This window comes from Alternaria hordeiaustralica, assembly GCF_023758085.1.
Source record: "Alternaria hordeiaustralica strain BMP 2776 chromosome Unknown scaffold_3, whole genome shotgun sequence".
NCBI classification, from domain to species: Eukaryota; Fungi; Ascomycota; class Dothideomycetes; order Pleosporales; family Pleosporaceae; genus Alternaria; species Alternaria hordeiaustralica.
In genome coordinates, this window is record NW_026056775.1 from 480,088 (window position 1) to 492,689 (window position 12,602).

Sequence of the window (12,602 nt, forward strand, 5' to 3'; positions counted from 1 at the left end):
GTCCGGCGCATCACACCCTCCTCTGTGTACCACATAAGCCTCGATGGTACCTGACTGGACATCACCACGGGAACTACGTTTTGGAGGCGGTGGTGGGAGCTCTACACTCGCTTGGACCCATCGGTTACACCGGATCGGAGTGAACCTGGCGCTCGGTGCCACAATGCAAGATCGCGACAACCATCACGTCCGCTGTGACCATGGCGCCCGTGTGGCGTCCTGCGTGTGGACGAATGCGCGTCCGTCCCAGACGGGGTGACTTCCTCTTCTCGCTAGCTCCATCGCCCGCCGCAAACACGCCAAGCACGCTTGGCTCACACCCACGCGACCTCTCAAATTCTACCATGGCAAGTGCTTGCGGGGGCTTTCGCTAGCTGCTCGAAAAGCCGCGTTCGCAGCGAGCCTCCAGGTTTGTGGCTTGACACCATGCATCATGGCAGTCAGACACTCCTGTAACGCGACCTAATTTCTCAACCATGCAGCTTCCTGTGTAGACCCATATGGTCGCCGAGGTCTCATTGTCGGCTTGCCAATGTTTCTCCCAGGTGACCCTCTTCCAGACAAGGATTCGGAGGATATGCTCCTGCGTTGGGTAGTTCAGAATCGGCGATTCAACCGACATCTGGAGATGATACGTGATCACACCACTTTCCACGCTCGAGTACCAACAAATACGGGCACGCGTCAGACGAAGCACAACGTCTCACCCGCTCTTAAGCTTTATCACGACCTCGAACCAGGCTCTTGGATACGCTTCTCTCCCGCTGCAGCCTCTATTGGCTGGCCAGCCGCTCTACATTGCTGTTGTGTACGCCGTTTTCTGTCAATGCAAACGCGTCCAACGCACAGCAACATCGAGGAACATGCCAGCCATTGCACCATACCTGAGACCCGGCGTTCGGAGGCGGACCGTGCAAACTAGTGTCCGCATACCGTGTGCTGGACAGCCAATCGGGGTGTTTATTTTCAGCCTTACGGCTCATCACACTACCTGAGGATCATGAAAATAGAGGGAATTGCGATGGTCCGGCTCCTCACCAAATGAAGCGCTGGTGTTCTTCTTTCGGTGTATGCCGTGGTGGGACGAGAAAGTTCCCGCTCGATGCAGGCGGATGAGGCGCCGTTTCTTCAGTTCTGCGCACCATCACGGTCTTTCATTTCCCACATTTGCACGCAGGTGGCTAATTTCCCTATTACAGACTCATGGTACGTACCTGCCAGGGTGATACCAGCTCACCGCCTATGTCCGATATTATCCTTATAGGACTATAGGAAGGATGTAGACGCCCAGACCACCCACTATTTACCTGGAAGGCTTTCATGAACTGCCGCCAAACCGACTCTAGCGGATCGACCTCCACGAATGGTTATGTGGATACGTCGGGAGAAACCGTCATAATCTATATCTCCCGCATTCGTATGTCGACGGCAAGTACGAAGATCATGGCTACTGTGGATCAGCGTTGCAAATGGCAACGGATGTCTGCAGCTCGCGCGATCGGAGCAAAGGTCAACGTGCGCCTCCATAGCTACACTAACGCTTCTGAACCGGTTCGAGGGTATGTATGAAGCCGGGAAGGGAACTATATCGGCTACGACAAGGAAAGTCGCGAATCGGTTGAGATCCGGTGTGGGGATTGATTCAGGTTGAGCAACGTACAGCACCGAGGCCACAGGAGTACAAAGCAAGCGGTGAGCTTGTACGACGTCTTTTGCTTGAGGGCGAGGCTGTCTAGAAAGCACAACTACGACCCATGTGGAGATATAGCTGGCGAGTAGATGCCTGAGGGAACCTAGATGTATAACACTTGAAAGTACCTCGTCTTGTTGGTGTCGACTCTATGCCTGCTTGATCATCCACGTCATTGGAGACACAATCGTAGCCCCATCCGTGGCAAGCCTGATGGTTGGAATATCTTCCATGGCGCTTTGGACGCCCAATATACTTGCGCAGAAGCTCAACAACAACCAAGCCTATCCAATCGCACACTACAGTGACACAACATTGTCCTTGATTGAGAGCTCTCCACGTCAGAGGCAGACACTCAACATGAATGCTGCGGCCCAATTCTCGACTTTATATCTCATCACAACGTACTAAAGCCCAATGACATGTTGGGAGGCGGAGTCGGATGCATTGCGTGTACGAAGGCGACTAAGTGCATCGTGCGCGCACCGTTGGCCAGGAAGCAATGTGATGTGGTCGCGTGACAGCGCTGCAGCAGCTTGTAAGACGCCTAGTTGATGCACAAGTCTGCATAAAGGCAGATAACGATCATGTTGCTCCTGCCTGGTCTCCCGCTCCCGTAGTTCCCTTGGTCGTTGACAAGTTGTCCAGCCGTCTGCTCGTTGCTGTTCGCGAGTCAGACACACGTTGCTGGTTGGGGTATCCGCATCGGGTCATTATAGTGGGGCCGGGCTAAACCCCTCCCGGGCGGATATCTGAGCTAGCATGTCGAACAATTTTGACATGCACGACCGTTACCGGCGTCCTCACCAGCCCTCACCTCAGTTTGCCCACTACGAGAACGTCACTCTCCTCGGCCCGCCCACCATGAGGGGCGCACTCGTCTTTGGCGGGTCTTCGCACCCCAAGCTCGTCGACGGCATCTGCGACAGGCTGGGCACGAAGCCTGGCTCTGCGACGCTGGGCAAGTTCAAGAACGGAGAGACTTCCGTCACCATTCGTATGTTGGCTAGCACTCTCGCCGCCTTCACGTGCTAAGCGTCTCCAGATACCTCGATCCGGAACAAAGATGTCTTCATCGTCCAGAGTGGAAGCGAGAAGTGAGCAGCCCAGCCTTGGTATGCGTCAACGGCTAATGGGTCAGAATCAACGACTCGATCATGGAGCTGCTGATTATGATCTCGGCCTGCAAAGGCGGCTCAGCCAAGTCGGTCACAGGTACTTGGGCTCTGTAAGGCTCGCTGCCAGCTGCTGACATCACCAGCTGTCATGCCCTACTTCCCATACTCGCGCCAGTCCAAGAAGAAGCAGCACCGCGGGGCCATCACCGCCCGCATGGTCGCAAACCTCCTCCACATCGCTGGTGTGAACCATGTCATGACCATCGACCTCCACGCCTCCCAGATGCAGGGCTTCTTCAAGTGCCCTGTCGACAACCTCGTCGCCGAACCCCTCCTCGCCCGCTGGATACGCGTCAACGTGCCGAATTGGAGGGAAGCCGTCGTTGTTAGCAAGAACCCTGGTGGCACCAAGCGCGTCACGTCTCTGGCAGACGCGTTGAAGCTCAGTTTTGGTATTGTCACAACCGACAGGCGGAGGGCAGGCACGGCGGTGCACTGGAACGAGAGCGCCATGTTCGAGCAACTCCGGTTGGATGGCTCATACGAAACCCCCGACGACCTGGTCGAGGCTGCGCTGGATGCCGACGCTGAGATTACGCCCATCTCCAAGATGACGGTAGACTCAAAGGCTGAACCAGGCAAGTCAAGTCTGAAGCGTGTACCGTCAAATCCCCTGCAAAGGCGAGCCAACGGATGGTCAGAGCCGACCGGGAGCCATCCGCTGTCTAAGAGTATGCGCGCAGGCTCTATCATCGAGCCCGAGGTACCCCTGGAGCCCATTCGAACAGATGTCGAGAAGAACAAGGAAGAACTTGAGGAGCAGAGTGCAGATGAGAGCGGCGCCGAGGAATACACTGACGAGGTATGTTCCCTTGAAAGGGTCTGTTGAATACAGCTAACATCTGCAGCGCGCGAGGAACGTCATCCACGGACGACTAGTTCAAGGCCATATCGTCGACGATACACATCCTTCCCCCTCTATGTCCGCGACATCGACCAACACCTGGCGCAACCGCCCTCCGTCCGAAGGCGAAAACGACGATATACCCTCGCACATGATGTCCTCTTTCATCTCGACTACCTCCTCCACCCGCAACAGGGACACCGAACATTCACATGCCCTCGGTGGCACATACGACGCCGCTGCATCATCTGAAGACGAGGAAGAGGATCTCAAGAACCCCGAGCTCGAGACCATGGTCACTCTTGTCGGCAACGTCAAGGATCGCCCTGTCTTTATTGTTGACGACATGATGGACAAATCTGCGTCATGGATCGCGGCCGCCGAGACTGTTGTCAAGCGCGGTGGTGCGACAAAGGTCTACTGCTTCGCTACTCATGGTATCTTTGGCGGCGACTGTCTTGAGGAGATGAGCAACTGCGATGTCATCGACAAGATCGTCATCACGAACGCGTTTCCGATCCCCGACCACAAGCTTGCGCAGGCGAGCCCTGATAAGCTGGTGGTCATCAACGTCGACAATCTTCTAGCAGAGGCGATTCGAAGAAACCACCATGGAGAGAGCATGAGCCAGCTCTTCCTTCACTACGACTAGCACACGGGCTCATCAAACACGGGAAAACGTTGGTTCTAGGATTTGGGGAAATGGTTAGCACGGCGTATTGGTACCGACCACATGGCTTTGAAGGTCGACACGGCGTTACGGTCAGGCACCGAAAAGCCTATATTGTGGCATGAATAACGATGAAGAAGATACCTTATCAGGCTTATAGCCACACATGCAGTAAGTTGCAAACATCAAAGACAGTATTGATACCAGACTCGTCATCGACGTTTACTTTCTTTCTCTTCTTTCTCCTTTCTCATGTAATCTCTGTCCGCGCTTGCAGCCAGACGATGTGAAAAACCCGCAGGTGTCAATGGTCTACCTGAACCACAAAAGACAAACACCAACGATGCAGGCCTTGAGCCTGCAGGAGTCCCGTGAAACGATACGGTGTACTCTTAACGGAACGTTGGAAGAGTGAATACCAGCTAGAGCGCTCCTTGAGCATGCCTGGCGCCTCACAACATGTGACGTCGGGCGTGAGAGAGCTCTTGTACATATGGTTTGTGATATTCTGACTGCTTATGCGGTTGTTGGATGGGGTAGTTAGTATAGACATGCACCCTCTACTGCCTACAAATCCCAGCTTTAAGCTTCTATCAATACACCATCGTTCTTATATCTGGCTTACAGTCGAGAACACATGCCATTCCATGTGGCTCGCTCTGCATCCACGGTATATACCTGAAACCAACGACCGTACCCCAGACATATAACCCGTTGGCTATTCTCCATATCTAGCCAGGGAACTACCAACATACTCCACATCGTTACTTTTTCCGTTCACCGGACACCGGAATCTTCACCCCACACTAAAGGGTGGTGGCAACCCCACTTGGGGTTCTGCACGTCAAAGACTGGTCTCGTCCTCACCGCTTGTTACACGAGTTGCTTAGTGCGCATCTCCCGCAGCTGCCGCCGCTATCATGGTGTATTCGAGAGTCAAGTGTGGCAAGATCCAGGGTATGGATTGCACTTGTGGAGGGCGGAGTGCGCGACAAGGCCGGTTAAGGTGGGCGTGGGTTACGTAGGTACGGAGAATTGCCTCGTAGGATGCGATGGATCTTGCTGCTGCATGGGCGAGATGGGTGTGGTTTGCCTTGGCATGAGATCTCTGGGCAGGTACTAGTTTTCTTCGATGGCATCATTCTCTGAGGAAGAGTTCTGGGTTGTATTCGTGCGCAGCTTCTTTTGAACACTTCTGGGCCTGCCACAGTCATGGTCATCCACATCCATTGGCAATAGGACAGACCAGCCCTAGCCAGATTTTGACAGCTATACGCGGACTACAGTTGCCTGTCCTAACAACGGTGTATGCACGACACCATGTCTGAGCGTAGTGCTTGCCGTTCGACTCCGGTTGGCCTGCCGTACACGCCATCAGGGCATACGTCGAGATAAGGCGTTGGACTCGCAAGCTGGATCTGTGCACCCTCCAATGGCCGTCCCTTCTAGTACACCCCAGTCTTTCGCACACTGACGATCATTGTAAGTTGTAGAATATGCTACACAGAGGTGCAGAGGCGCTGCACGTCTCGGCACAAACCCGGTGCAATAAATGGTTAAACTGCCAGGCAAGCAGTGGTTGAATACAGGAGGCGTGGTAGCGTTATCTTCTGCCTGAATCGTGTAGATGTCAAATTGAGAAGGTCTGGAGCTTTGGAGGCGTGGTGGTGCAGGCAGATATGGAATACATGCGGGCGACTACCTACGTGGATTGTCGCAGGTCGCTTAGTAGGGAAAAGCGGAGATAAGGTAGCAGATAGCGTCACCTGAGACCGAAGGAAGCCTCGGAAGATTTTCGTCTGTCAGCTCCGCCAGCAGCCCGCGCATCTTTTCTTCATCACACCATGGCGCCAGCGACGACTCCTTCGTAACTACGCAACCAGGCTATCTTCGGCTTACCCTCACTGAAGACACATACAGGGGCGCGGATCCGCCTGCGGCCTGTCCTCACCCCCGCATGATGCGAGGCACGCGCCTCGTCACCGGCTAGATTCCCCAGGAACGTTCATCGAAAAGCAAATTAGTACCACATGGCACTGGCATTGGCGTTGAGTGAGCGCGGCCTTGTTATGCAAGGCCAATTGTGTACTCAGCATGAGCAGAAAAACTGGCCCTATAGCATAACGAGCATCTGCGACGTGTAGGGGTCGCGTCATCCCCTTACTCCATGCGGCGTTGGCTTGGTCAGAAACATCCCACGAGATCTAACCAGAGAGCATTCTAGCTACACCAACGTGGTGGGTTTTACTAAGTCTCGCTCCACTCATCTCAGCATCTAGCGCTTGCGCACCGACTGACTTGTGAGGACCCGCATGTCGTCCGGCTTGCAAAGAGCGGGTATGCATGCTGAGATTTCGTATCCCAGTTTTCTACAGCTATGCACGGCTCTTAGAGGTTGAGCTTGCTTCACGCGCCTCTTCGCGTCGCTTCTATCTCGGATTACTTATTCCTAGTCGGACTGGTCAGGCCTGCTGAGTGCCCTTGGACCGAGGCGCGTCGTCCTTGCCGAAAGGCTATACCTTCCCTTCTTAAGTCCAAAAGAATTCAGTCTGGCTCCATCTGTTTCTCCCTCCGCTACGAATCGCTGAAGTCTCCACCCTGCCGCGTCAAACACCATAACCTTTTGCCAAGTTATCTTGATAGTCGCCCAAGAAGTCGAAAACGTAGAGACTGCCAAGCCAACTTGACCTGTCTCAACATCCCTAAAACCTTTCTGGAACCAAAACACACAGACCTCTCCATCTACGGAGACCCCAGATCCACGAGCAGCCCGTTCCCACTGGCGGACAAGAATTGCCAAGTACATTTGAACCCACAATCAGCCTCAAATTGCGTCGATCATACACGTACCATTGTACACGCAGCCGGACGCTTACGCACGCGAAACAAGTGTCTTCTGCGGTCTTATCAATCCACGGACGAACCGCGCCATCTAAAGCGGAACATCATTAGTGCACCGGACCCATACGATCGCCAGGGTCAATTACAGCTCCACGGCCAAGACCCAGCGCGGAAGCATCTGCAACATCCCGCGCTGCAACCCCAGGCCTCCTCTCGATTTTTGGCTCCAGCTCTTTTATGCTAGACGAAGCTAGACACGTTTAAACTACGCACTAGGCAGGATACACCGGAGACTCAAGCGCGTCGGACCTTTACTTTTGGCAGATCATCAAAACGCTCCAGCCAGTTACAGAGGTCACTTGACACACGCGAGCCCCGGCGGAACTTGCTTGGCAGCGCTACCCACGGTACCCACGCACAACACCGAACTTGAGAACTTTCACAATTGATAATCTCTCGGGCAACATATAAGAAGTGCCGACCACCTTCTGTCATCCTCCAGAACACCCACATTACCTCTCCATAACGCAAAACTTTCCAACCAACACCATCATCTCCAACCAACGCCTCACCACCCAAATACCAACAACCAACACCCAATCTGGCGCAATGTCTTCCACTAGCTCAACCTACCACATTCCCTTCCCGAAAAACTTTCTCACTGTCAACACTCCCGTCAAGAAGGCAGCCAGCCCCGGTATTCAATCTCCCACCGAGCCCGTCGTGCCTGCTCACGGGTTTCTATCCAACCGCCCCGCGCGCCACCAGTCCATTTCCTCCGTCTCCAGCATCACCAGCAGCGTTGCCGCCCCACCCTCCGAGACTAGTACTATCAGCGCGCCATCTTCTCCCGCCACAAAGGCTGCCGATTCACCGGTCCTTGGTCTTAAGATTTTCGCTCCTCTTGCGGTTAATGCAAAGCATGCGCTTCCGCCGACCTCTTCCTCGGAGATGAGTGCCGCTGAGAGGCAGAGGCGCATGAGCTTCGAGAAGCACACTTTCTTGTCCAACAAGCACTGAGTGTGTGAACGATTACCTCTATCGGATGGAGTTGCACGGAGCAACACCCTATACGCCTTTGACAGCGATCCAGCATCATGGAGCAGCGACAGGAGTTCTGGTCGGGCGTTAACGATGTCATGACTTTCCTTTTTTCTCTCTCATACAAAAGTCGATATACCACAAAAGATCCCTCACGGCCGTTAAGGGTATGGATGGGGGTGGGCATGGGCAGGCGTTTACTTTTGCGGGGTTTGACTAGCCGCCGGGAACAGGCAGGCAGTACAGTACATTGAACAGTACAAGTCACATTACCATGAATCCAAATATCATCATAACTTGCACTTGCTTCTCATGCCATTCTTTCGCAATGTGGTATCGTGGTAATGTCGGGGGCTGCGGATACCTCATACGGTAAAGCGGTTTCACGATAATAGCCGTAAGAACCACCACGACTATTCCCCCACACCTTCTGCCCTAAACCTGCGTATTGATGCGCAACTCTCAACTTACATCTCGTAATAACGTCTTCTTTCCCCCACCAACCACTCGTGTTTTCGCATGTCATTTCCTGAAGCGGACAATACATCACATGCGCAGAGTAGCTTGTCGATTTGAGTTTCCGCCCCGCCCCTTCCCCCGCTGACACGACGGAGTTTGTGTTCAGTGTATGCGATTATTCTGATGCACCGTGTAAGTACCTAGGTAGCACTGCGGGAAGGAGGAGAGAAGGAAGCACGAGAGCGCTTCATTGGTCGAAAGCGGTTAGGAATGACCATGTTTGATTATTTGTGATGAGTATTCCTAATGCTGATACAACTCGCTCCCTTCTCTATCTGAGATGTCGGGCTCTGTATAGCTCTGATAGAGAAAAGGTGCATCAAGTTCTCTCGGTCAAACATTGCAATCGCAACAAACGAAATACCGCGCCAAACATCTTCCCAGCACCGCCAAATGATCACATGATCCCGAACACCCTTCCAAGTTTCCCCATCTCTTCCCCAACCAAACCGCCGACTCACACCCCAGTCTAAACTTCCCACCGTTGCGCAACGATCCCACCTACCAAAATCTCTCACACACCGATTAGCATTTCTTTGTGAACCTTGGAAGCTTACTTCACTTCATCACACTTTTGCGCAAATGCGCACGAAACAAAGAGAGTGGGCCGCGCGGTTTTCGGCACGTTGCGGCGCGACTATTTCGGGTTATATTGATTACAAAATTTGTGATGATGCGGATTTGACGAACAGGGTGTAAGGTTGGTTGGTTTTTGTTGCGCGAAAGGAAGGAAGGGAGGATAAAGCCACCAATCAACGTTTGCGAAATCTGAGTTCGGTATCCGGGTGCCTTTTCTATGACTGGGATTTGTTGTGTTAGACGTGGAAGATGGGAGTTGGCGTTGGCAACAAGTGCTTGAGTGCTGAGCGCGTGCATTGCTACTTGAACCAATTCACGAGACTACGAAACTACCGTGGATCATACTAGTTATATGCACTTCAATATCATCTGTATTGGTATTCGAAAAATGGTGGCGTACATTATATCTGCGCGAACGCTATATCAGGGGGAGCCATGAAGAAACCGTACCGTCGCACAAGGGCCGTCGTAGTTATGAGTCGATAAAACTGTCGAGAGTTCCTCCTCCGTTATTTGACCATGACGCGAGAGACAGAGAGAAAAGTAAAAAAAGATGTGATCGAATAAGACACAAATAAAAGGCATATCGTAAAAGAGAGACTATATAGCATACAAGTCCTCTCTCCTCGCGGGCGAAACCCCGTTACTGATTGGGGAGGGGAATTCGGAATGGGGGTGCGCATTCAACTTTTTTTCCTCTCTGGCCTCTGTCTCCTCCGGCTTATCTCTCTCAGTCCATAGTGACATATTGGGAAAAAGGGAAAAAGAACAGCGAGATTTCGGGGGAGGTAAAAGGGCAACCAAGGTTCAGCAATCGAAGAAATCCGACCCCGCAGAGAGAAGTTATGTTCCGATGAAAACAGGCCCATTATCCAAGACAAGAAGGAAGGAGCAGGTCCCAGGGAATCTTTAAACGCCAAAAACACCAATGCTGCGCTCTTTGTATGATAGCTAGAGGCAATGATATCTCCCAAAGTTCCCGTTTCGTGACCGAGGATGTGCATCATGAATGGCACGATCGGGAGTAATGATCGTAAAGGGCTCGTGTATTATGTAAATGTATGGGTATGGCGGAAGGAGGAAGCTGAGCATGTCGGAGCACTCATAGTTCGTATGCGTGGCCGTCAAGAGTTGGGGTCGGTGCTGCGTAGGCGATCATAGTATGCCGGAGTCTTTTAGCGCGTTCTGCAGTATTGTTTCCTTGACAGCGGCAAAGACGAGCCGGATGTTGGATGTATCGGTGGCTTGTGTTAGGCTAATAAGGTCAGCATGCGTGAGGGGCTCGTGAGGGGAAGCTTCTTACTGAGGGTACAGGTTCAAGTGTGCTCGGTTGACCTGGTTGAACCTCCACAACAGGTACTTGGCGGCGCGATTGACATCATTCCCACCAGAGTAATCTGGAAAGTAATTGCCAAGTGGAGATCGCGCAAGCTTCGCTTTGAACAGATCGACCTTGTTGAGGAACAGGATAATACTGGTTCTCATGAACCACCGGCTATTGACTACCGAGTCGAAGAGCACTAAGCTCTCCATCATTCGGTTCTGCAGGCACGAGTCAGTGGGAGTCAAGGAGCTCGACGTAATGACATACCTGTGAGCTTTCTTCTAACAGGACTTGATCGTATTCGCTCAATGCCACGCAGAAGATGATTGATGTGACGTTTTCGAAACAGTGTATCCATTTCTTGCGCTCGCTCCGTTGGCCCCCTACGTCGAACATGCTGTTTCATGTTAGCCTGACAACCACAGCACGGTTTGAAGGGGCGCACATACTGTATGCTGAGCTGGCCCATCGTAAATCGTGTTTCGTATATACCGGTGGTCTTGGTACGCGCTCGTAGGACGTCGGACTCGATGGGTACATAATTGGGGTCGGATATCCGTTCTACTTCATCGAAGAAGCTGCAAACGTTAGTAAAAAACGGGGAGATGATGCGCAAACATACTATGGCGCAGAGTCCATGAGGTAGAACTCGCTCGAGTGCTCCAGGACTTTGCCGACGCATGGGTCGCTCCACATAGATGTGATGGCCTGGCCCACCCGTACATCGAGGGGCTTCTCAGGGTCGGGGTCGACTGTGTAGTCGAGCAGGTAGTCGCAGAGTTGGGCGTTGCCTGGCTTCTCGGGGCTAACGTCGAATTGTCGCATGGCGCCAATGAGGGCTTTTGCGCAGTCGATGACGTTTTTGTATATGGTGAGGCGGTACATGGCGAGCTCTTCCTGCGTGTAGCCGTTCTGATGTATGATCTTCATCTGCTTGACGATGGTCGACTTTCCGCTCTCTCCGGAGCCTGTAGGGTGTTAATGATGGCGTTGGCACGCAGACAGGCTGGAGCTACTCACCCAACAGCAGGATCTTGCATTCCCGCCGTAACCGTCGCGAGTCCTCCTCGAGCTTGCGGTCAATGGCCTGGCTGCGCTTCTTCTGCTCGACATCGTCGTTGTTGGTGCTCATGCAGATGCCCATAATGCCGGCGTGTGGTGCGGCTCGCGGCCGCGGGCGTTGGGGGGGAGTCGGGCGCGGGATAATGATGGAGCACGAGGCTCAGCGCGTCGCAGAACCGTCGGTGTGGAATGTGTGCGGTGATGCGAGCGAGGCTCTGGTCCGGATGGCGGCGTGACGGCTGGCGCGTTGCTGGAGCTGTGGTGACGCTTGGTCGGCTTAATCCGACACGCAGCTCCGTCAAAGGGGGCCTCGCGAGGTGAGCGGGCGCGGCAGCGTCGTCGCCAGCGTGGACGGCGGCAACAATGGGAGCGGGGTCGGGCTGGCGCGCGAGGACGGGCTGGGGTTTGGAATGCGACGGTGGTGGTGGTGTTGTATGGTTGGTAGGGTCGTCTTGGTGAGCTAGATCGGAGACTCCAGGGCTGCCAGTGGCTCGTGCGGAGGTGCCTTCCCCAGTAAGTTGATGAGGAAGGCGCGGGATCTGGAGAAGGTGCAACCAACAACAACGTCGCCCGGCGCCGACGGAGGGTCTGGGGGTATTGATTGCGGGAGGTGCGCGTGGCAAGAGGCGTGATGCAGATGCGTTGGCCCTTATTCTCGCAGCGCAGAGCGTGAATCACGGATGGGTGATGGATGTGAAGGCGATGATGGCAGCAGGCGCGATGCTGCTAAGCCTCATCCAATCGTGGATGCTAGGGCAGCGATCAGGGTAAATGGCACGAGCCAAGCAGCGGAACAGGACGCGCTGAAGCGAGGCAGAATGCAATAGTGCTGGCGGATGCTGGCAGTGGGGATG

General features: G+C 53.6%; 3 protein-coding genes across 3 annotated transcripts; 2 read left to right on the forward strand and 1 right to left on the reverse strand.

Moving 5' to 3' along the window:
- Positions 1-2,554: 2,554 nt before the first annotated feature.
- On the forward strand, positions 2,555-4,364 carry J4E84_002328 (uncharacterized protein; the record flags this gene model as incomplete). The annotated part of the gene is made up of 5 exons (XM_049384953.1): positions 2,555-2,687; positions 2,736-2,787; positions 2,832-2,905; positions 2,952-3,670; positions 3,717-4,364. 5 exons carry the CDS (start codon positions 2,555-2,557, stop codon positions 4,362-4,364), a joined length of 1,626 nt encoding a protein of 541 aa, XP_049246976.1.
- Positions 4,365-7,832: 3,468 nt separating this feature from the next.
- On the forward strand, positions 7,833-8,243 carry J4E84_002329 (uncharacterized protein; the record flags this gene model as incomplete). Its single annotated transcript, XM_049384954.1, has 1 exon — positions 7,833-8,243. One exon carries the CDS (start codon positions 7,833-7,835, stop codon positions 8,241-8,243), a length of 411 nt encoding a protein of 136 aa, XP_049246977.1.
- Positions 8,244-10,517: 2,274 nt separating this feature from the next.
- On the reverse strand, positions 10,518-11,830 carry GNA3 (G protein alpha subunit; the record flags this gene model as incomplete). Its single annotated transcript, XM_049384955.1, has 6 exons — positions 10,518-10,617; positions 10,666-10,904; positions 10,954-11,083; positions 11,136-11,264; positions 11,309-11,654; positions 11,707-11,830. The coding sequence occupies 6 exons, from the start codon at positions 11,828-11,830 to the stop codon at positions 10,518-10,520; spliced, it is 1,068 nt and encodes a 355-aa protein (XP_049246978.1).
- Between the last annotated feature and the right edge of the window lie 772 nt (positions 11,831-12,602).